The sequence below is a fragment of the Vipera berus genome (assembly GCF_964194415.1).
Source record: "Vipera berus genome assembly, chromosome: 7".
Classification (NCBI taxonomy): domain Eukaryota; kingdom Metazoa; phylum Chordata; class Lepidosauria; order Squamata; family Viperidae; genus Vipera; species Vipera berus.
The window spans coordinates 14,481,731-14,506,927 of NC_138209.1; the positions used below are offsets into that span (position 1 = coordinate 14,481,731).

The window sequence follows — 25,197 nt, forward strand, 5'->3', positions numbered from 1 at the left end:
AAATTGGATATACGTCTTTACTTTAAATTTAGGTGAAAGCTGGTCTCAGAAGAGTCAGAAATGATTTATTTCAGAGAAATGTTTGTGGGGGAGCAGCCTCTGTTTTGACAAAAAACAAAACAAAAAATAACACCCAGCCCTTCATAATAATGCCATTTCCTAGATGCAAGGATGAGGATCCTTGGGGGCCTACAAAAATTGGTAGCAGAGCCACTGTAAAGCTTACTGAGCTTTGTACAATAATGGTGTTCTTTGGGATTTCAAATCAATATCAAGTCTCCTGAATGACTAGAATGCTTTTGATGTATTATATTTAGGAACGTTGAATTAATTATCCCCTGACTTCTAGAATTATTTTTTCCCTTTCTCTCCCTATGCAATCCCTCCTGCTGCCCTGTGCTTATGCCCAGCTAAGAAGTTACAACTTCTCTACCCAACATGGATACACAAACACACTTCAGCAATAGGCCAAAAAGAATCAAGTAGCCATAGTTGAACACACAATCCTAATGTGCGGCTATGTTAAGCTCCTTTCCCTGGTGAAAATTTCAACAATTTCCCAAGCCATTTTCAACCAGCAGTACAAAAATTACTGGAGCTTTAGCTAAAAGGCAACACTGAGATCCAGGCTGATACCTATCAGAAGTTACACAACTTAACAGAAACCAATTATCTGGATTACTCTTCCTCAGGATCATAGGAGATCTGCAAAAGATGTGATGTAATTATTATACCGGGCTTGCTCAATGCTCTTTTTTAACTCTCCGGTGTTAAGCAGGCCAATCTCCAAGTGATTTCAATGATAAAGGAGAGAAAATCTTGCAACGTCTGCAAATCACAATCAATTGCAAACTGGAGGAGGTACTTTTAATCTTCTCTGGTAAGAACTAAAGCCATTTCACAGCCTCTAACAATCTGGTAGGGAAGCATGTGGCCTAGATGAACAGAACAGCTGACTCAAGAATTAGCACAGATATTTAAGTCTGAGAAGCGGAGGGGCACCAAAGAGCACAGGTCATAATATTGTTGATTATTGAATGAACTAGTCACGTAGGACAGTTTATACATCCTTCTCCTTCTGCTTGTTCTTCTTTTAGCCCAACAGGATCAAATGCTCATCCACAGCAACCAGGCAGAGAGCAACACAGCTTCTACCGGACAAATACTGGGAAACCAACAGCAGCAGCAGCAAGAACCCAACGACCAAGGTCAGCAGTTGTGATTATTATAGTTCCCTGCACTATCATTGCCAATTTCATGTATTAAAACCCAGAACTAAAGGAGATCCCCTCACACCCCAAAGTGCGGCCGAATCATCAGAGTCTTTTTCTTCTTTGCACTCAGAAAGGTGAGGGGGCAGAAGAGAATATTTATAGAGAATAGGCTTTCAGGAGAGCTACTGAATTGAATGAGCAAAAAAAAAAATCATTTTCAGGGATAATCTGGTGATGACTTCATAAGAAACAACTAAAGCAATGCAAAGTCCAGGGCTCCAATGGCATGAATTTAATGGTTATAGAAGTCGGATATTGTTAGCTGCTGCTATGTTCTGTGATCCAGAGATAACTCTAGATAGACCATCAGACCTTTGCTTATTTCATAAGCCAAGACACCAGCTGCAACCCCTTCAGACTCTTCTTGCAAAAACAGATGAATGGGAAATGTTTTCTGCCTAACCATAAACCTTTTTATTCTAGAAATTCTTTATTTCAAAGTGTACCACCCCGATGCCTATGTATTCAAGCATATCTGCAGGCTTCTTCCTTATACCTGATTTACACCCCCCCCAAAGATTGTTTTGATTTTTAAAAACTAAATAGGTAGCTGACATGCTGCAAAGCAAGTTACCCACCTCTGTCAACTTCATTAATTTTTCGGCTCCCCTATAGAAGGTGTTATTGTGCAATAACAGTAGTCGTTGGATGCCATCATTAATTCCTTGAGAGCAAATGCAATAAAGGAAGGCAATGAGCCCTGTAGGGTGGATTAGGGGATGTTTCAAGATTTTTTTAAAAATGCATTTCAGGGTCCATATTCTAAATGGTATTAGGAGCCGACAAGTAATGACTGATATCAACAAAACAGGCAGAGATCAATTTTGGGGCAGGAAAAGGGGAGCTTTGTTCTTGGAGGGGTTTTTTGGGGGGAGGGGGTGAGATTGTTGGGAATGTGAGAGTCAGTTTGGTTTAGTGATTAAGTCACCAAGCTATAAAGTGGGAGACTGTGAGTTCTAGTCCCACCTTAGCCATATCTTTATCTTTATCTTTATCTTTATCTTTATCTCTATCTCTATCTCTATCTCTATCTCTATCTCTATCTCTATCTCTATCTCTATCTCTATCTCTATCTCTATCTCTATCTCTATCTCTATCTCTATCTCTATCTCTATCTCTATCTCTATCTCTATCTCTATCTCTATCTCTACCTCTACCTCTACCTCTACCTCTACCTCTACCTCTACCTCTACCTCTACCTCTACCTCTACCTCTACCTCTACCTCTACCTCCATCTCCATCTCCATCTCCATCTCCATATCTATCTATCTATCTATCTATCTATCTATCTATCTATCTATCTATCTATCTATCTATCTCTATCCATCCATCCATCCATCTGTCCATCTCTCTCTCTCTCTCTCTCTCTCTCTCTCTCTCTCTCTCATATCAATCTATCTCTATCTATCTATCCATTCATCCATCCATCCATCTGTCCATCTGTCCATCCATCTGTCCATCCATCTCTATTTCTATCTCTATCATCTCTATCTCTATCTATACATAACTCCATCTCTCTCTCTCTATCTATTTATCCATCCATATTTCTCTTTATTTATATATATATTTATGTATCTATGTATCTCTCTCCCTCTCTCACTAGCTCTATCTATCTCTCTATCTCCATCTATCTCTATCTCTCTATCTATCTATCTATCTATCTATCTATCTATCTATCTATCTATCTATCTTTCTCTCTATCTATCTATCTTTCTCTCTCTCTCTCTCTCTCTCTCTCTCTCTCTCTCTCTCTCTATATATATATATATATATATATATATATATATATATATATATATATATATATATATATATGTATCTATGTATCTCTCTGTCTCTGTCTCTCTCACTATCTCTCACTATCTCCATCTATCTCTATCTATCTATCTATCTATCTATCTATCTATCTATCTATCCATCCATCCATCTATAGGCAGCTTACAGATATTAAATAAAATATAGCATAAAACCTTAAGTCAATAAATAGAGACCATAAATTTAGAATTCAATCAAAATAAAATTAAGTAGGTTGGGAGGGAGGGAGGGAACCGCTGGGTGACTTTGGGCCAGCACCTCTCTCAGCGCAGACCACCTGACAGGGTTGCTGTTATGGGGAAAAGAGGAGGATGAGGATGGTGTGCTAGGCATGTTCACCACCTTGAGTTATTCGTAAAAGTGGGCAGGATACAAATAAGTAAGCTATAGCTACATATATATATATAAATAAAATGCCAAGAATGGAACAGGCGTCTTTGGGGGGCAAAGCACTCCCATTTCTGTACTAAAATGCTTGGAAAAGGACAGAAAATGGCATTTGGGGGTCGGGGGGAAAGCTAATTTCAGGCTCTTCTACTTGCATTTGGGTGGACATTTTAAGGAAGGGGATGGGTGAGGCTTGATCCAAGCTTGTATCCTTTAGATATGTTGGACAGGAAATGTTTATTGCCTTATTATTTTAATGTTTTACAATATATTTTGTTTAATGTCTGTAAACTGCTTAGAGTTGCCTGGGATGAGATGAGAGGCATACAAGTTTTATAAACAAATAAATAAAAAATAATAATAAAAAATTCTCAGAGAAAGTGAATTGGACTGTCCATTGCTGAAGGAGCAATACATTGCTAAAGTGTGATTTCATTTCTGTATTGCAAATTCCTATGAACACAGTGGCTGTTAAATTCCTTCCTAGGATCAGTCCCATAGAGTATAACACATTTATTGAAATGGTAAAAACAGAAATCGACTAGGTAGACAAAGACTCCACTTACGTTCATTAAATTTCTGTTAACTGTTCAATAGGCTCTCCTGGAATTATAACCACCCTATATAATGAATATGGATCATTCAGCAATTTTGGGGGACTGTTGCTGGTGGAAATGTCACCCGAGGTGCATGACAAAAATCAAAATGGAATACTCACTTGAATGACTGAAGAAATTTTTCACCCTCTTTCTGACAACAGGCTGTGGGTTTTATTTTGGGGAAGTTGTCAGTTTTCTTTGCAGTAAACATCTTATGCTTTTATTGCATTTTTTTTGTCTCTCCCCCCCCTCCCCTCCCCCCACCAATCCAGCAGTTGCACAAAAAATGAATGAACAGATTAGCAGCCAGGAGATGAAACTGACTTTGCTACAGAAGAAGGTTGACAACATTTCAGTCGTCATGAGAGATGTGAGCCAGACGCTTTCCTCTCTGGAAGGCAAAATCAATGAAGATAAGAGCACAGATTTGGTGGCGTTTCTAAAAGGTAAAAGAAAGAAATTAATGCAATCACTCACCCACTTAAAAGTGCCAAGAAAACAGCAAGGGGGGGTGATGGTGAGGGAGGAGGAAGACACTACTGTTGCAATATTCCATATTCTGCAAAGAACCATATATTATTTAGTTCTTTCTTTCTTTCTTTCTTTTCCTTCCTTCCCTCCCTCCTTCCTTCTTTCCTTTTCCTTCCTTCCTTCCTTCCTTCCTTCCTTCCTTCCTTCCTTCCTTCCTTCCTTCCTTCCTTCCTTCCTTCTTTCCTTTTCCTTCCTTCTTTTCTCTACCTACCTACCTCTTTCTTTCTTTCTTTCTTTCTTTCTTTCTTTCTTTCTTTCTTTCTTTCTTTCTTTCTTTCTTTCTTTCTTTCTTTCTTTCTTGCAATCGTCATATGATTCAGTGAACAATGCTCAACAGTTTGCAATTGCGTTCTACCTATGCCAACTACATGCAGGTTTTTACTGTGTTTTAAAATGCCTGAAGTACTGATTTGACCAGAGATTATACTGCTGCAAAAGAAATGAATATGAACAGGACACACAATGAAGATACTGTCTTCTTCTGATTTTCAGGATTATATGCATATTTTTCAAGCTAGCATCCCATTTTCCTGCTGGGCTGGTTTGAAAAGCTCTTCTTTCAATATGAACAATCCAGCTGATGAGTTGGTACATTGCATGAATGTAAGACTAAGGAAGAATACTGTTGCAAGCTGGCTTCATGTGAAGCATGTAATATAATGGATGCTTGTTCTAACCATTCAATAATATGGTTCTTGTTGTTTGCAGTGTTGGCGATAACCAGTAAACAAAATTTCTGGAGTCATTGACATAAACCAATTAAAATGCTTAACATAATTCAAACATAGAATCTAAATTAAAAATTTCTGGTTGATATCATGACACAAATTGGAGGAGCTTTGGATCATTTGGTTACTCAGCCCTTCTGCATGCCTCCTTTACAGTCTTTCAAGATTGAAATGTGCCAGCTTAGAAAGCACTGGCAAAGCACAGATTACCTATAATAGTATAATGAAGGAATCAATCCTGGATTGTCTTCTTCATGATTGAGATCTAAAGCTCTAGGTTGCTTTAGGATCATAGGGTCATAGAATCATAGCCTAAATGCATTTAAAAAATTCCGTGTAACCATCTGGGATTATATAACAATATTTAATGCTAAATAAACATTGTCAAGGAGAAAATTCCATTTTGAGGATGCCATCCGAGAGAAGAACCTCCTTATAATAGCCACTTAATGTCCCTCATTTGCATTGGGACATTTTGAAATTGTATTTTTAAAGTCTTGGAAATATAACTTGAGAAGGCAAGTCCCAAGCAGGGATCTTCAAAAGTTAATACAAGTGCTAGAAGAAGATTTGGCCAGGTAAAAAAAAAAGAATTAGGCATAACCAATCCAGAACATAATTAGTATTCTTTATTAAATTTGCCCCTAACTCTCCATTTTTGCCTGAAATCATTGCTATTTCACTACCAGCAAAGTTGGAATAAATGACATACCTTTGAGCCTCTAAAAGCTATTAGAAGACATCTTAATAAATTATAGTCCCACTTCTGGCTTGTCTCTAGAATCGCTAAGCTCCAGCTGTTGCACTTAAACAATGTTGTTTTAGCCACACTGATATAAGAGAGCCACACTCTCTTATTCATCCTGTCCTTCTCTACCCTGTGTATTTTATTGTTATGTGGCACTCTTGACCCTTAGGTATACATTCTATATCACTTTGATTATTTCCCATTTCCTTTCTGCTTGCTTTTTATCCATTTCTCTAGTCCCTTTGGGTTAATATGTGCACATTCAGTTATAATGTGCCATTATAGAAGTCTTGCGCAGTATTTCTCCACACCTTTTCCACATTTTTTTCATGCACATTAACCCACAATAAAGTTGCAATCTTCACAAGGATCATGAAAAATTCAGTATGTTTGGTCCTCAGTAGAAACGTAGACCCTCACATTGATACACAATGCCTCCATTTCACAATATAGGATATTGTGACGCCCCAATTCTATTCTATTCAAATTCTTATTATGATAAAGCTTATCTTTCTTTTTATTCCAAGTGTTATATCTAGAATGTATAGCATGTCAAACTGCACTCTAATATACAATTACACATAACACACTCTCCCTGTGAAATTTCTTTTATTCTCCCAATGTTGTGCTTTCTACTGTTCTGTACAACAGTGAAACAGAATATTCAGCATTCCAGAATAATTACTGATTATTCTAATCAGTAATTAGATTATTACTAAATATTCAGAATAATTACTGATTCTTACTGAAATATATTTGGCACAGAAAGACATTGCTTTCATTTATCCATTTCTTTCTTTATTGCAATCCATTTAAACAAAGTTCAAATTTCTGGCCAAAGGTCACTGCAGTAATACATTGTTGTGGCAAACAAAAACAGGAGTTACTATCCCCGAATTGTCAGAATTATGACAACTGTTACAGGAAGAATTTTTCTGTAAATTCTCGGCTTCTAAATGTGGATGACATTGTGACAGAGATATGGTTAATCATCCTCATAATACACATTCTCCTTTTTTATTTTATTTATTAATCCAATTTAAGTAGCCAACCATCTCATAGAAAGAGACCCTTGGTGGTGTACAACAGTCTAGCAAAAACAGTTAAATTAAACAGTTATTAGTTTAAACCATTATATAATACTAATAATTAAAAAAAGAATTTGAAATGATAAAAGCAGAGCTAAATCAGGAAAAGAGAATAGTAGATGGAATGATGTTAATAATAAGGGAGTCACCCCACAAGTTCGCCCATCCCCTGGAATTCCCAGGTCTGCCAGCATAACCAGGTCAGAAATTCAAGAGTGATGAGGCCAACCTCATCTCCACTGGGAAAAGATTCCATAATACAGGGTGCCACAGCAGAAAACCTCTCTTGACAACAGAACCCATAACATACACATTCTGTGTGGTCTGGTGGGACAAGTGGATGAAATCAGGGAAAGACAGTCCCTCCAAAATCCCAATCTCGTGGTTTAAAGGGCAACATCAGCACCTTGAACTGGATCTGGAAACAACTAGTAACCAATGCAGTTAATACAGCAGGAGATATAACACATGGTTCTCCACAAACACAAATAACTGCTTGCACAGCTGCATTTTGTACCAGCTGAAGTTTTTGGATACTCTCCAAGGTCTGTGAAGGTACATAGGCATGCGTGCATGCATGTACTGAAATAAAAATAAAATAAAAATAGCAGTCATCTTCAAAATAAAAGCAATCCACCTGGGATGGACAGGGACAGCCAAAGAGCAAGATGTGGCCAAGGAGGCATAAAATGCCCAAGTCTGTTCTAAATGCATTTTAGATTCAGCTGTTAATAAAACTCTGTTCAGCGTAGCTGCTTTACTTATTAAAAATCCCCAACAATGCTGACCTTATAAGTAGATGTTCATGGCACCAGCCTTACAAGGATATACATATACAGTGGTGGGATTCAGCTGGTTCGCACCACTTCGGCAGAACCGGTAGCTACCTTTTTGTTGCCCAGGCCCAGAATGGACTTCCGGAAGTGGCATCTGCACAGAGAACCAGTCGTTCACATATTTGAATCCCACCACTGTAGTTTGGCGGGTCGAATCCCGAGTGCCGCGTAGCAGAGTGAGCGCCTGTTACTCGTCCCAGCTTCTGCCAACCTAGCAGTTCGAAAGCACGTAAAAATGCAAGTAGAAAAATAGGGACCACTACGGTGGGAAGGTAACAGCGTTCCGTGCACCTTTGGTGTCTAGTCATGCCGGCCACATGACCACGGAGACGTCCTCGGACAAGCGCTGGCTCTTTGGCTTTGAAACGGAGATGAGCACCGGCCCCTAGAGTCGGAAACGACTAGCACGCATGTGTGGGGGAACCCTTACCTTTACTTTACTGTACATATATCACAATACCTCATGCATTGGCACTGTAACGTAACAATGCTTGTTTCCTATTTTCTAAAAGTTATATCTATTTTGAACGTGGTGCCACCTCTTAATAAAAGGAGTTAGAAATCATCATGCCTGACTGTGAATCTGCCCAGAGAGAATTTATGAAACCTCAGTGAAGTTTATCAGTTGCTGAAATATATTTCTCATCCACACACTGAAGAGTTTCATGTCCCTTTGCTTAGGGAACAATCTGTTTGCCAGGATTCCTAAATTTTTCTTTAAGTCCAAGGATGTTTGTATCTCTTCCCTGTATAAGGGATGCTTCTGTCCGTATACAGTACATGAGCGGCACTTATTCAATTGGCTATTTGAAGGGAAAAGCAGTTTTTCAAGACTTTTTAAACTGATTTTCCCCCAAAATGGTTTATTTTATTCAAAACGAGGTTAAAATACAAAACTTAAAACCAATCAGAACGGAGCTGGAAGGGACCTTGGAGGTCTTCTAGTCCAGCCCTCTGCTCAAGCAGGAGACCCTATACCATTTCAGACAAATGACTGTCCAGTCTCTTCTTAAAAACCTTCAGTGATGGAGCACTCACAGCTTTTGAAGGCAAAGCTGTTCCACTGGTTATTGTCCTCACTGCGAGGAAATTTCTCCTCTGTTCCAGGTTGCTTCTCTCCTTGATTAGTTTCCATCCATTGTTTCTTGTCTTGCCTTCCGATTCCTTGGGAAATAAGTTGACCCCCCTCTTTGTGGTAGCCCCTCAAATACTGGAATACTGCTATCATGTCCCTCCTACTCCCTCTTTTCTCTAGATTGGTCATACCGAATTCTTGCATATGTTTTTGTCTCTAGGCCCTTAATTATTTTAGTTGCTCATCTTATAACCTGGTAAGAGTTTTGTAATTGCTGATGTAAGAATTTTCTCTTTACCTGGCAAGGTTTCTCTTTGATTTACTGTCAGGGCTGCCATACGATTGTGCTATGATCCATTCTCTTTGCCCCATACTTGAGCTGCTTCCTATAAGGATTCTGAGAGTAACTGTGGTTCTCCAGGATAAACAGATAACATTTCCTCAAAATTGCTCTACGGCATAGCAGCATCTTCATCCATCCAAAAGAGACCGATTTCCCAACCTGACCGCTCTCTTATCCCTAATGTAAAGCTATTTTTAGGATCCTTCTTTCTCCGCCTTTTTCTTGTGACTCAGTGATGTTTTTGTAGTTTACAGATGAGGTCTTAGTCAGTCACTCTGGGGTTGTTGCATAATCAATCTGAGGAACAATCAAGAGAAAGAGACCCAGGAAACACAAATCAATAGGTGAGAAAGTTTTCATTAGCATTATTGATTACCTGGATGCTGCGAATTTGAATGGGACAATGACCCATAAAACTGTGTTACACCTGAGTTCACAGGTTAGTTGTTAACCATAAAGTACTTTCCAATGTATTTAAGCATAAAATCGGAGTGAGTTGTCCCTTTTCGACTTCACTAATCTCAATAGGAAAGACTTTAATACATTGCCAAACTTTCCCATCAAAAACAGTGAGACCTTAATGTTTACCTGAGAATTTCTATGGAATCTTTTCACTTTTGTTCATGCCTTGCTCTTAAAAAAAAATCCTGCTCACATCTTCATTCTAAGGTACGTGTGCGTGTGCCTGCATGTGAGCCCCCCCCCCAACAGAGACGCAGAGGCATCAAAATCATACAACCTTTGAGGTCCACTAATTTGTCGATTCCAGTGGCTTCACAAATGTTGATGTCTTACTTTGCTTGTGAGGGAAGATTCTATTCTGCCTTTGTGCTTTTTTGCCTTTCTGTTTTCTGACCATATTAGATTTATGTCTTCCAGGCTCCCAGTGGATCTGTCATGCCTTCTCCATTTGTTCTGTGCAACCTTCCATCCTATTTCCAAAGCTGACCTTTGCATAGCTTAACACGACCTCTGAATTGTCCTCATCCCTCTTCCCTCCCTGCTCTTTATCAAAAGTCAACTAGAGAATTAACTGGGAGAGAAGGAAAACTAGCTTCAGCAAACCCTAGTAGGGACAGAGGACTGAAGTTCAGCTATATAACATGCCTCCATTAAACTCAATGAGGAGACATAGCTGGGAAGAAAGGACAATGAGATCCCAGGAAATAAAAGACATAGGATCGCAATCTCCCCAATCTCTTGTCCTTCTGTGGCCTTAGCGGAGAGGGGTCACACAGAACCACATAATTGTGGGTCTGGCTAGTCCAGTGATTGCAAACCTTTGAGAGACTGAGTGCCCAAACCGCAACCCCAAACCTACTTATTTATTGCAAAGCGCCAGGGCAGCATCAGCCTTCTGGTGCCCTCGGGGTGGGGTGGGGGGCAGGGAGACGCCTCTGAGTTCCACCTCTGGCATGCAAAAACTGGGGGCACAAAAATGGGCCGCCGTGCTGCAAGGCACAAAAATGGCCTCCGCCAAGCCGCGGGGTGCAGATACAAGGCGCTGCACCATGTAAGAATGGGGCAGGGCTAGTGAGTATCATGCAGGCACTAGTTCCGCCCCATTTGCAGCACATGAGTGCTCGCAGCTCCATGCACGCACGCATGCATGTAAAATGCTTCCCCCTCACTTTTCTTCCAGTTCACCAATCGACAATGGTTGGTGGCCTCTGCTCTACCACCTCTACTTGAGCTTGCTAGTCAGTCGCTTTGCCTCCTTTGTGCTGGGCGGGGCTCCTGCTCTGGGCGGCGGTGGCAGCCTGATGGACCTGCTGCTGGTGACGGTGGCGCGCGTGCCAACAGAGAGGGCTCTGAGTGCCACCTCTGGCACATGTGCCATAGGTTCACCACCACTGGGCTAGTCCCTTGAGATCTCCCCTGCCTTTAATCCAACATTAAATGGCATTTTAGGATTTTTTTTCCTTTTTCCTCTTGATATTCATTTGTCATCATTCTATAACTTTAAAAATCTTAATCCTAGTTTAATGTTAATGTTAATTTTTCTACATTGTTTTACTTGTAGGTTACATTACATTGTACACCACCCAGAGACACTCTTTGAGGGAGGTGGGTGGTTTAGAAATATGAAATAAAAACTAACAAACAGATAAATAAATAATTTTTGATGTCTTGCTTGTAACTTACCAACACAACAAAATATTAAGACTACAATTGGTATCTTATTTGGTTATGTCCTGGAGAAAAGCTATCTGTGGGGTCATTAAAAGTTGATGATACATAATAAATCGATCAGTTTCATTACTAACCACAACTGCACAATTCCTTTTTCATTTTATCATTTGGGGATGAAAATGAAGCACTGGCTATCTCTTCATGTATAAGAAACAGAAGAGTTTAGTAAGCTATTTCACACATTGCAGTGTGAAAATACTGACCCCCCCATTTCCTAAAACTGTGACATTATAATTTTGGCCAGAAGTTTTTAAAGTGAAAGATGGGTACTTGACTTGAACATGCATTTCAGATTTTTAAAGAAAAAATTCTTCCCATATATAAATAGATTTAAAAAACAAAACCAATTTTTCCCTCACCTTAGCAGCATCAGCACTTCCAAAAGATACAGTCCTAGCAGTAGAGGTAGCCTTGCAGGAGGCATTCATAAGCCCATTTATTTCATATATTGTCATTCTTTGTCCTAGCATTCCTGATGAATGCTATGCAGAATTTCAGTTGACTGCTATGGTGCTCTTAAATAAATTTCAGAAATAAACTCTCATCAAATTGAATGAAGGCATTTTATTTTTAAATGCAAATTTTCAGCATAGTTTGCCCATAAGTAAAATGCAGGAATCCTAATTCTTTCTGGGGTGGAAAGTTGTAGTCTCAGAAAATCTTAAAGATAATGTCTATGGAGATTCTCAGTCATCCAGGTCATAGTTATCCCAAAGCTGCTTTTTCACAAGGCAACTGGACTTTCTTGATTTTCTCTTTGAAGACTCACTTCTCATCCAAGAAGCTTCATGTATGTAGATTGATATATACATTGCCCTATTTTCTTTTCCACCTGGTAGAACATTATCAAATATATTTGTGTATATTCCCTTCTCAAAACATATTCATCAATATTAAATATGCTGACTCAATTGAACCCAGGTGCCTTCTTTAATTAGATCTAATTCATCTAAATTACACCTCTTCAGAGTATGTCTTAATTCCTTATAATGCTGGACTAGGAAAAAAGATTTCTCATACAGGTTGTGTAAAATGTTGGGTAAAAACAAGTAAATAGATGTATCGCTGTTTTGGTTTTTTTGCCTATAAGCAAGGAAGTTGTCGTACATATCGGAAGTTTCTCTGGGTATGTGTTTCTCTTTCAGCCAGGAGGGATTTTTACTTAGGACAATTAATACAATTACAGCAGGCTCTGTCTTACCTGTAAGCCCACAACATTTTTTTTATATTCAACGATTGTTGTCTATTGAGACAAGGATGTCAAATAATATTGCTCATTGTGGTACAAAGGATATAAAAAACAGGTGGGCAAACTGCAGGGGCTATTTCCCTTCCCACAAGACATTTGAACATTGCCTATGATGCCGGCCACCACCTCATCCATCTCTATTCCACAAATGTAATATCTATAGGGAAAAGATTGGGGGGGGCAGAGTTGAGTGCGTCATCAGCTTAGACTCATTGTGTTCCCACAGGCAGACCAAGCCCAATTCCTCCTGAATTCCTTTGACCCTTATCTGGTGCCAATTTACTGTTGAGTCGACCCGGTTCTTGTGTAAAGGCTTAAATATTTTATGTTGCAATCTAGCAGAGACTCCTGACACTTTCCAGCTGAAAATATCACCTTTAAGGTGACCCTCCAGTTCCAAATTATTCAAGGTTGTCATGTGAGCTGAAACCCTGGTCCCCGTGTTGTAGAACAGTCTTTCTCCTGGAAGTTAAATTTGCCCCAAATTAGAACAGAGTTGAAGTTTTGGTGGACTTTTTCAATCAGTTGGGTAACATCAGAGGAACTTTGGGTATCCTCCATTCCTTTGGGCCTTTAAGACTTTTATGACATTTAATATAGACATTCTATAGGCATGTACACTGTGGAGAGTCATAGGATTAGGTTGGGATAAACATCTAAGAAAGAAAGAAATAATAAACAAAGAGATGCGTGACGATTTTTACAAAGACAATGCCACAGCCCTTTCCAGGTGTTTTGCTAATAAACGGATTCAAACCTGTGAATGCTGTTATCATGGGCTGGCTGAGAATTATGGGTATTGGAATGCAATCATTCAGGAGAGTACAAGACTGGGGAAAGACTACTCTTAAGAGAACAAAGGAAACCGTCCAAACTAAGAACAATGGTCTAATAGGTTAGAAAGATGAATAATGTAAGCACTCAAGCATTCCAGAGAGGAATGGCTGAAGACCCCAAAAGCTTAATCCTATTATCATAAAGGCAGTTTAAGCAGAGATAGATTCCTAGAGGCTCTCGTGATTAGCCAGTAGTTTTTTTTTTCTGATTATCATTTCAAAGTGCAACAAATAACTTCATTCTAGGCCAGGGGTGTCAAACTCAATTTCATGGAGGGCCGCATCAGCATTGCGGTTGCCCTCAAGGGGCCTGGTGGGTATGGCCAGGGTGGGCGTGGCCTACTGGGTGGGTGTGGCTAGAGTGCATATGGCCTACTGGGTGGGCATGGCCAGCTCTACATCATTGGCATCAAGGGCGCCTATGGGGGCCTGGGCAGGAGTGGGACAGATCTGAGGGTCTCTGGCAGAAGGAGGGTCTCTGGGCCAGGGCCAAGGCAGTGGGGGCCGTTCCCTCACTGTTTCCAGGATGGCTTCGTGGGCCGCATGAAACCACTTTGTGGGCCGGATCTGGCCCCCGGGCCTTGTGTTTGACATGTCTGTTCTAGGCTATATTATGAAGAGTTTTTTTGTGGAGGGTGGGGTGGAAACCATAGCTTCCCAGTTCTAATCATAAGGAAAGAATGGCAAGGTCAGGGTCCAAGCTTCGCCCACTGCATAGCCGTAAATCTCTCTATAAATTCAGATGGCACTCAGTTGAGGCTGCAGTGGAAGAGTCAAGGATGAGACTCAGCCATATAAGTTATTGTTATTGCCCTTACCAGACATGGTCATAACAAAGAATACCCATTACTGCACTGTACAGCCATCCAGCCTCGGCATTTAAATTTCACTATCTCTTGCTCTTGCTCTATAATGTGGTAACAGATTTTGCTCCTTATTTGACAACACTGAAAGTGGAGGCCACCTGCACTTCATTTTGATAATGATCCCGTCAGGTCTCTGACTGTTTGTTTCCATTCTTTTGGCAACTTTAGCCATGTAGTCCTCATTTTTATTTAAAAGTCTCCTTGATGTTACTCTGAAGAAGGCCAGCAGACTCATTCCAAATAAATAAATCTTAATCTGTAAATGTCTGTTTGCAGTTTTAATACTGATTAGACAGCAAGAAATTGAAATCTTTTCAGTACTATTGATCTTTCATCCTCCTCCCCCACCCCCAAAATGGGTGACTGTATATTTGGATAGTTCCTTTAAACCAGGGTTCTTCAAACTTGGCCCTTTTATGACTTGTGGACTTCAACTCCCAGAATTCCTCAGCCAGCATGCCTGGCTGAGGAATTCTGGGAGTTGAAGTCCACAAGTCATAAAAGGGCCAAGTTTGAAGACCCCTGCTTTAAACCTTTAGACACTTCTGCTGAAATCTGTGGTTACATTTTACCCTGTCACCATGGCTTATAATTGGAGGGAGCATATACTATGTCTCCTCCCCCAGGACAACAAAACTGATTAAAAGGATGAGAGTAGCTAGCAAAAATGCTATTCAAACAGAATCCCTTCGAGACTCCACAAAGGCAATAATCCAGCCAGAAACACACTGTGCAAATGTTATTGCACAAACGTTGTTTCATTGTCACCACCTACAGAGGCAAAACAATGGGTTTTAGGCAGGGGAGAGAGAGAGAGAGAAAGAGACCCTGAGGTTTGCTTAAATATTGGATTATTGGTTTCTCCCCCCTGCTCATATTAAGGAAAGCTTTTGTGTCTTTTGCTCCCCTGTAGGTTTCAAATCTAAAGGTGTGACTGAACATATCAAAGAAATTGTAAAAGAGCAATTTAAAGCCTTCCAAAGTGACATGCAAGAGACAGTGGCTCAGATTTTCAAGATCACATCTGATCTCTCTGAAGATCTTGAGAATACGAAAGGCTTGGTCAAAGGTTTGAATAAATCCTGCCAGAGATTTGCCCTTGATATTGAAAATAGACCTACAAGAGTAGAAATACTAGACATTCGAACCCAGATCTTGCATATTGAAGAAGATATAGGCTTTACATGTGAGAAGCCAATCAAAGAACTGCAAGAAAAGCAGAGATCTTTGGAAGCTGACCTAGAGCATCAAAGCTCAAAGAGTGATATTTACTATGACTCTCTGAACATAACTCTTACACAAATGAAAGAAGCACATGAACAACTGCTATCAGCTGAACGAAGCTCAGTCCAGAATGTACCCATAGCTGCTGAATCAATGAGTGATAATCTTACAAATTTCATGACAAATTTACAGGAGAAAATGAGAACCCAGAACCTGATGGTTTTGCAGCTGTACGATGATCTCAGAATCCAAGACAACAAGATCAATAATCTTACCATCTCATTGGAAATCCAGAGACATAATCTACAAGGTAGATGTGATAGCATATTGTCCCAGTGCAGAAGTGATGTCCAAATGCAAATAAGTGGTGTGGAAGGGGTCATTCATTCCTTAAATAAAACTGTGAAGAATTTCATGTTTCCCTTGGATGATAAGATGGAGAAAATGAATGAACAAATTAATGACCTCTGCTATGACATGGAGATTCTCCAGCCCTTGATTGAACAAGGAGTTCCTTTCAGCCTTACCTCAGAGGATGAGTTGCGACTTGAAACAGATACTATCAGCAAAAAACTGGAGAACTTAACCAGTGTTGTGACAGCGCTGAACTTCACCATTGAGGAACTCCACAAAAATCAGAAGGCACTTAAAAATGAAGCTCAGGATCATGATGAAGTTTCTCAGAGGCGTATCGATGAGTGTTTTGTTTTAATGGAGGATGGATTAAACAAAACCATGATGGTTATCAACAGTGTTGTTGATTCCATCCAAGATAACTATGTACTCAAAGCAACCCTGAATACTTGGAAAAATGAGACCGAAGCTTGCTGTGATCGTGGGGAGGAGATGGAAAATGTGTTGATGTTAATACCACAATTTCAAAAGATGAATGAATCCCTTCAGATACTAGCCAACCAAAATGAGAAACCAAAAAGAATTTGGCCCCCTGCAGAATCTTCATTTGGCGAGCAGAACATCCATCACCTCAGCAGAGGTCACCCTAACACAAACACCTCATTATTAAACGTTCAAGAGCACAAGCCAGACACTGGTCACCCGGATGAAAAAATATTGCTCTCCAGCAATGAATATAATGACTACGAAATGCGTCTGCAGGCTGTGGAGGCAAAAATCATCAAATTCTTGGCAAACAATTGTGTCTCAGTAAGAAACGTGAAAGCAGCTGCCACGGAAAATGAGAAAGCCGTCTCTGTTCAGCTTCAGGCCTTCAATTCCAGAATCAGGGCTCTTGAAGCCAAAAGCATCCGCTTATCGTTGAGCATCCCTGTCTTAAACAAGACAGCCAATGAAGCAAGGAACTTGTGTCAGGATGTCTCTGGAACCATTAAAGAAATGAATGCCAGCATTCCCAAACTGATGCCAAGAGTTCATTCAGAGGGCATATTGTTTCAGAAAGGCTTCCAAGAGCTCACTGGTGCCATGGTAGAGGCCCAAAAAGAAGCACTTCTAGCCAATCTAACCTTGTATGTGGACAAGTCCCTAGAAGAGGCAGTAGATGCTATTACCAAACGGTTAAAGGCAACTGCTACAGTCCCGAAGAAGACATTATCAGGGAAAAAGATTGCTGTGAACACTGCTACAAATCAGGCTGGGAGAAGTCAAAGAAACACTGAGTCTGCTTTAGAAACAGGTAATGCCTTTTAATATTACCACTCTTATTGGGGGTATCACCTGAAAGGTTCAGTAGATATATTTCCTTTATTTATAATGTTTAAATGCAACACAATTGGGATTTATTTTTTTTTGTAAAAATCTCATTTTTAAGGGAAAATGACATTCTGTACATGAGCATATTGTGTATTTATGTTCTTTAAAAAAAACTAAGCTCATGGCACCAAGTATTAATTTCAACTGAACACCAAACTATTTAGCAGAGCTTGTTTTGATTTCTTTTGTCTTAGTGACTAGGTTCAAATGTTGGATTAAATCATAATTTGTTTGAATATGTTTTACTGAATTGGCTGAGTTTACATCACATCCCTTGCCAAAATCAAACAAACCACCTTATGGTTATCACGATCTTTGTGGCTTTACATATTTGAACCCAGCTGCCATGTAGAATTATTTTTCTCGAAGCAAATCTGTTGGAATTACATTGTCTAGAACTCCCAAGCTGTGAAACTATGAATTCTGGGGATTTTTCTCTCCAAACCTATAGGGCAATAGGCTTTGAAATAAAAAGAAATATAGAAATCATAGAAATAAAAAATAGATGCTGTGGCAAGCAAACGTATTAGCAATAGGGGCATTTCTATATGATAGCTTTCTCAAATCTGGTCTTCTTCAGATTTGTTGAGATTTCAACTCTCAAAATCTCTGAGCCAATTTGACAAATGGCCACGCTAGCTGTGCGTTCTGAGGGAAGGTTATTTTATGCTATTTTCAGCCACTTGTGTTGGAAAGTTTTCCACATGTCTATTAAGTATGTTTTGTGTCTGCAGATTTTAATTTTCCTGATCAGAGGAGAATTGTTGGGCTAAGGCAGGGGTGGGGAACCTTGGCCCTTTTATGACTTGTGGACTTCAACTCCCAGAATTCCTGAACCAGCCATGCTCAGGAATTCTGGGAGTTGAAGTCCATCAGTCTTAAAGGGGCCAGAGTTTCCCACTTCTGGGCTAAGGGCTTGTCATGTGATCTTCCTGAGCTTCTCAGGAATATTTGCTTAGCTCTAAAACTGAGCTAAAATTATAGTCCTCGATTTATGACCACAGTTGATCCCAAAATTTAGGTTGCTAAGAGAGGCATTTCTTAAGTGAATTTTGCCCCATTTTACAACCTTTCTTACCACCATCTTTAGGTGAATCACTGCAGTTGTTAAGTTAATAGCACAGTTGTTAAACGAATCTGGCTTCCCCATTGATTTTGCCTGCAGAAGGTCGCAAAAGGGGATCACATGACCCTGGGATACTGCAACCGTCATAAATATGAGTCAGTGGACAAGTGTCTGAATTTTATTCACGTGACATTGAGGATGCTGCAATGGCTGTAAGGGTGAAAAATGATCATAAGTGATTTTTTTCGGTGCCATTTTAATTTCAAATGGTCACTAAATGAACTGTTGTAAGTCGAGGACTACTTGTATGAGACAATGTGGATAAAAAAAAATCTAAAATCAACCAAAACAGAAGAGATGAGCGTAGAATCAATGTACTATAAGTTGAAGCTAAACACTTTTATCAGAATGAATGCTTGGTGACCATATCTTGCCTTTTTAGCAATTATATGGAAACGATCTGTTATGATCAATCTAACAAAGGGCCCCACCAGAATGCAAGTCAACTTAGAACTTATGAGAAAAAAGCAGAAACTTCCTGGAGATAAGACTGGAGTTAAAGTATAGCATAAAGTCCCAGGTTTTCTTTGTGAGGAAATCAGCATTGTTCCTGACAAGAGCCTTGGTGGCGCAGTGGGCTAATGCCTCCTTAAGTAACACCAGCTGCCTGCAATTAGTGCAGGTTCGCATCCCACCAGGCTCAAGGTTGACTCAGCCTTCTATCCTTCCGAGGTAGGTAAAATGAGGACCCAGATTGTTGGGGGCAATTAAGCTGACTTTGTAATAATGCCGCTTGGGGGGGGAAAAGCCCTAATAAGCAGGCATATACATAGAATGAAGGCTACTGCTAAGCTTGTAAGCCACCCTGAGTCTTCGGAGAAGGGCGGGATATAAATGGAATTAAAAAAAAAAGTCAGTGGAATAATGGCTATATAACTGAGACTTCATGCAGGTATGGCAAAATGTTTTATAAAGTCCCCTGGCAAATTAATACAAGACTGCTACAGGATTCCTCCAAAGACAAGACCCATATTATTTTAAATTATCTTTTTAAAAGATGGATTTGAAAAAAAAAACCAGAATTATTTCCATGCACAGTAGGGTGCATTGGTGAACAGCAAAGGCATTTCTTATGCATTGTTGTCTTCTATTAATAATTTAAATTTTAAATATTAAACTTTAATAAATGGATAGCACATTAAATCAATCAACTTCCATTCCTTTCATCTCAGAGCACCGTTCAGAGAATACCTACATTCAAGTGCTTGCACTTTCTCTGACAAACTTTAAAGTCGATTTCGGCTTCAACAATATTCAACTTTATTTCATATCTAGCTGCTTAATTCCCTTAATTCCCTGGAAGCATCTTTTCTGCAGCAGGTAAAAACAGTGAACGTCAGCAGTTGTATGAATGAAGTACATACAGCATCTCCTTTTTGCAAACTTTATCCCATCTTTCCATGAAGGCAGTTCATGAAGAAACGGCATGAATATGACAAAGATGATTTGAAAGAGATCAGGAAAAGTGGATGGTTTCAATACATGAAGTTCTATTGAACCATTAATCTAGCTACCCTAATATTACTTGTGCAATTCTGGAAAAGCCGTACTCCCTTAAGATTGATTTTATCTAGTGCACTAATTCCACCGTGAACAAACTCTTGGTGGGATGATCTTGGTGGGATAATGAAACTCTACATTATATGGATGAGTCTGGACCTTCTCCCATTGGTGATTTATGCTTATTGGAAAGGTCACTGTAGAGTTTTCACTCATCCACAAGATACGAAGCTGAAAGCAAAGAAGCAAGTCGTTTTCTATAGGGTGCCTCTGAGTGACTTATATAGAAAGACACAAGATTATAAGTCTGTTAAACACAATGGAAGAAAAACAATCCTTGTTATATGTTAAGTTCTCAGCACGATTGGAGATTTAGATGTCCCCCTCTCCCCACCCCCCAATCTTCAGGCTCCACCTCCTGTATTGATAAACTCCTCTGTTAGATTACAGGTAGTCCTTGACATACAACCATAATGGAGCCTGTTCATTATGGTCATATGTTGTGATAGTCATAAAATGGGTTTGGCTGGTGATTTTATGGAATTTGTTGTGGTTGTCCCGTGCTTATTAAGTGAATCCAAGTCGTTAGGCAAATGCCATGGTCATTAAACGAACCAATGGTTTCACTATGGGCCTGGTTTTGTTGAAAACTGGATGTAAGTGACAGTTTTCTACAAAACCATCATAAAATGTAGCCATGTGACCATGGGACACTGAAGATAGCCACAAATGTGGCCATGTTGCCAAGCAGCTAAAGTTTGATCACATGACTGCAGAGGTGGCCCAACTATTGGACCTTTAAATCCAGATCATAATTTCCTTTTTAGGAGGTTGGTAGTAGTTTAGTTTAGTTTAGTTTAGTTTTATTTAATTTATATACCGCCCTTCTCCCTAGGGACTCAGGGCGGTTCACAGGGCATATATAAATTACGATACAAAAGTTAAAATAAGATTAAACCAATGCCCAAATAAAACAATAATACAATAATAAAACAACAATTTTAAAAGCCCATATTCCCCCTTCAGGCCAGACCAGCTAATTCGAATAAGTGGGTCTTCAGGCCGCGACGGAAGGTTCGGAGGTCTGATGTCATCCGGAGCTCCACCAGCAGTTGATTCCATAGTGCCGGAGCGCCCACAGAGAAGGCTCTCCCCCTGGGGGCCACCAGTCGGCATTCCCTTACCGGAGGCACCCTGAGGAGGCCCTCTCTGTGGGAACGCACAGGGCGGAGGGGAGTTGACGCCGGCAGCAGGTGGTCCCTGAGGTAACCCGGACCCATGCCATGTAAGGACTTAAAGATCATAACCAAGACCTTGAACCTCACCCGGAAGACAACTGGTAACCAATGCAGCTCGCGGAGCAAAGGTGTAACATGGGAGTACCGGGAAACTCCCAAGACAACTCTCGCGGCCGCATTCTGTACCAGTTGGAGCCTCCGAGTGGTCTTCAAGGGAAGCCCCATGTAGAGAGCATTACAGTAGTCAAGACGAGAGGTCACGAGCGCATGAGTGACCGTGCACAGGGCATCCCGGTCCAGATAGGGCCGCAGCTGGCGCACCAGGCGAACCTGGGCGAAAGCCCCCCTAGTCACGGCCACTATATGGTCTTCCAGGGTAATTACACTTGTTAAGTGACCGGTCTTAAGTAGAGGACTACCTACAGTATATATGCATTTAGTTAAGGACTGAGCCTCAGAAATCCAGTAGCTGAGTGAGGACTTCAAAATAATGATGTATTTTAAACATAAATTGTAAGATATGTTATTTTAGTCATCAAAGATTCCACTGTTGCTATATTGTTTATTAAACGCAATAGAATTACTTGTGTAATTTTAGAAAACTAATAATCCCTAATATTAATAAACATACTAACACTGTGTTTTAACACAATTAAAACACCAAGTGCAAAGCATATGTAGAGAGGTGCCTCTCTACATACACTTTGCACTTGGTGTTTTAATTGCAAGAAATTGAGCATAATTCTAATTTAATCTGACTCTTCATGCTTCCGCTTTGCATATTTGGTGCAGTCGGGTGGGAGATTGATGCAAGGGTGTGTTTGTTTTTGTCGATTGTAATTTGCACAGAGGAAAATGGAGACAAACAGCACTTTCTCATAGGGAATGAAGTGGCTACAACAGACTCCTGAAACAGCCTCTTTGAATTAGAGAGGGATACAGTATATGTCCTTTTGTGGATCCAGTCCTTAAGCAATTGGCCATTCTTGGAACAAAAAAACAAAGACCACAATATCTGTCACTGTCATTATTTGTGGTCATAATCAGATCACTGTGAAGGTAGGAATACAAGGTGGGGTATATGGTGTAGCAGTGGTACTGAGGCACATATGCATGATCAGAGCCTTGAACAGAACTATTTTGGAGCTTTATGATAATTTCTTATCAGGGAGGAAAAATAGGGCTCAGACATGACAATGATAAACAAGACCATGTTTCTCTCTGACTGTTGTCAACAGTTTGAGGATGAAATTTGTAATAAAGATAGCTGAAGAATTTTTTTAAACCTCTATTCATAGAATCAGCATGTCGAATTAGCATTGCAGGGCTGCTAGCCATGGTGCTGAAAGTGATGTATTGTTATATGCACGGTGGCTGAGGAATTCTGGGAGTTGAAGTCCACAAGTCATAAAAGGGCCAAGTTCAAAGACCCCTGACATCTTTTGTCCCTTCCAAAGTTCAGTCATTAGTCATGAAGACCATCAGGATTATCCCAATTTTGATTTGCATTGTTGCCTCCTCATGGCAGTGATGAGACCAGAAGGCATTATTCTATTATTGTAAGACTACAAAAGCTGAGCTTTGGGGGAAAGGAATGGTCTTAAAATGGAGTAGGTCAATACAGTGCACTGTTTCACCAAAGTAGCAAACTTACTTCTGAATTTGCTAGCAACAGTATCATCATATGAGGTTCTCATACAATAAAATTTCCTGCATCTACAGTTCTTTTTTGGTTTTCCTATGCATGTTTCATTCTGATACTGCAAACTTCTGCTGACACATTTCCTCTGCCGCCAGTTAATGTACACACAGAGGAGGATTTAGATATCAAATATTCTTGTTTGAACTTATGCCATATGTGCTAAAAGTGTGTATAGATTGAATTCTTCCTTGTAGAGAGCCCACTGAACAACAGTTTTAATTACTGAAGATAAAGAATTTAATTTCTATCCATCCATTATCTATCTATCTATCTATCTATCTATCTATCTATCTATCTATCTATCTATCTATCTATCTATCTATCTATCTATCTATCATCTGTCTATCTGTTGACCATATATCAGCTGTTTGTCTATCATCTATTGAGAGAGTAGGAGAGAAACAGAGAGACACTTTGATCTAATGATTAAGGTATCAGGCTAGAAAGCAGGAGATGGTGAGTTCAAGTCTCTCCTTAGCCACAAAAGCCAGCTGGTTGATCTTGGGTCAGTCCCTCTCTCTCAGCCCAATCCACCTCACAGAGTGGCTGTTGCAGGGAAAATAGGAGGAGGAAAGTGTATTGGATATGTTCAATACCTTGAGCTACTTATAAAAATAATAAAGGCAGGATTTCATGTTGGAGTTGGCTGATAGATTAATATCAGATCCCACCTGCTCTCCACCTATCTCCCTCCCTCCCTATCTTTTAGCTATTGTATTTTGTATTTTTATAGTTCTTTAGTATTCTATTTATATAGCTTTTTTAAAAAAAATATTGTAAGCCAGAGTTACTCTGCAGTAGGAATATATGTATATCTATATGTATACAGTATGTACACACAAAGAGAGAGACACACAGACACACTGCCATTCACCCAGACACAGGCATAAACACACTGTACTGTATATATGCCAGAACTAGTCTTGGGTATACTGTAGTATATGGGACATTGTTTTGTGTTTTCCTCTTTATTTGCAAATCCTATACATAAAGCCAAGTAAGATAGAATTTCTTCTCATGTTCCTGACATTTGAACTCCACTAGTACATTGCTTTGTCTTGAACATTATTGTTATGATCAATGGAATGCAATGTGTGTTGGGAGCAGGAGATAAAGAATGACTGAGTGAATGATTATTTAAGTGACACAGAAACTTCTCAGTGCGTTTCAGGCTGCAAACCTCATCTATCTGACTTTAGAAGAGGAAGGTGGACTCACACAAAGCTTTGCATTTAGCCTAGGAAGCTCATATTCATCATTGTTGAAGTGCTATGACTGGACTGCAAATAAAAATAGCTCAGAGTAGCGATGAAGTGCCTGCGAAAAGAGGCAATTCATACATCTGCCAGCAGTCAGCACTCATTCTGAAAACCCTTTTCATCTCCCAAATTCATCTACCTACCTCTTGAGCATATCTGGACTATTCATTCAATACTAGGAGGCTAACCTGTGTCTGGAAACATTGCTGCATACTCTCTTATTACTATTTAGAAACTTTAAGTGATAAATATGTTGTATATTCTCTCATAATTCAATTCAGTTCAATTATGTACCAGAGTGCTATAGAACAATGATTTCTAGAATCTAATTCAAGGGGGATCTGGTTGCATCTGAGTATTCAGTTTATACTGTGTAGGTAATACAATCAAGGAAGTATCCTATATCCAGATGTATCAATGCAAGCTGCATGGAGGAATTGTTAGGATTTGTTTATGAAATGCCTACATTTTTTAGTTGTTGTAGGATGGTTTTAAAAATGATCCAAGTTGTGCCCACACGCCTATGAGGAGAAAGTAGAAAGACTAGGCAGAGAAGAGAGGAAAGCAAATAAATCCACATTGCCTAAATTCCCAGTGATATAGGTGGTAAAGTGATGCAAAGAAGGCAGTTCTTAAAAAGGGGAGTCAAACAGTTGTTGGCCTCAACCAAGCAGAGAGAGTGGACCAAGCACAGAAATCTTTCTCATTGTGTTGACCAGGTAGAATGGCTACTAACTACAGATAATATATTATAGTGCTGTTTAATGAAAAGCATCAAGTTATTATAGGTTGTGAAGTGATAGGTTGAACCCTTCTTTTTGTAGAGACAGCTTTCGGTGTGAAAGGTATTTC

General features: G+C 39.7%; 1 protein-coding gene across 2 annotated transcripts in view; it reads left to right on the top strand.

Annotated features, from left to right (window-relative positions):
* Positions 1 to 25,197, top strand: part of MMRN1 (multimerin 1) — a 79,694-nt gene that overhangs the window by 43,043 nt on the left and 11,454 nt on the right. For both annotated transcript variants that reach the window (XM_081332933.1, XM_081332932.1), the window contains 3 exons: positions 1,098 to 1,208; positions 4,348 to 4,521; positions 15,482 to 17,443. In XM_081332933.1, the coding sequence (XP_081189059.1) occupies positions 1,098 to 1,208; positions 4,348 to 4,521; positions 15,482 to 17,443 (2,247 nt within the window). The remainder of the gene's footprint in view (positions 1 to 1,097; positions 1,209 to 4,347; positions 4,522 to 15,481; positions 17,444 to 25,197) is intronic.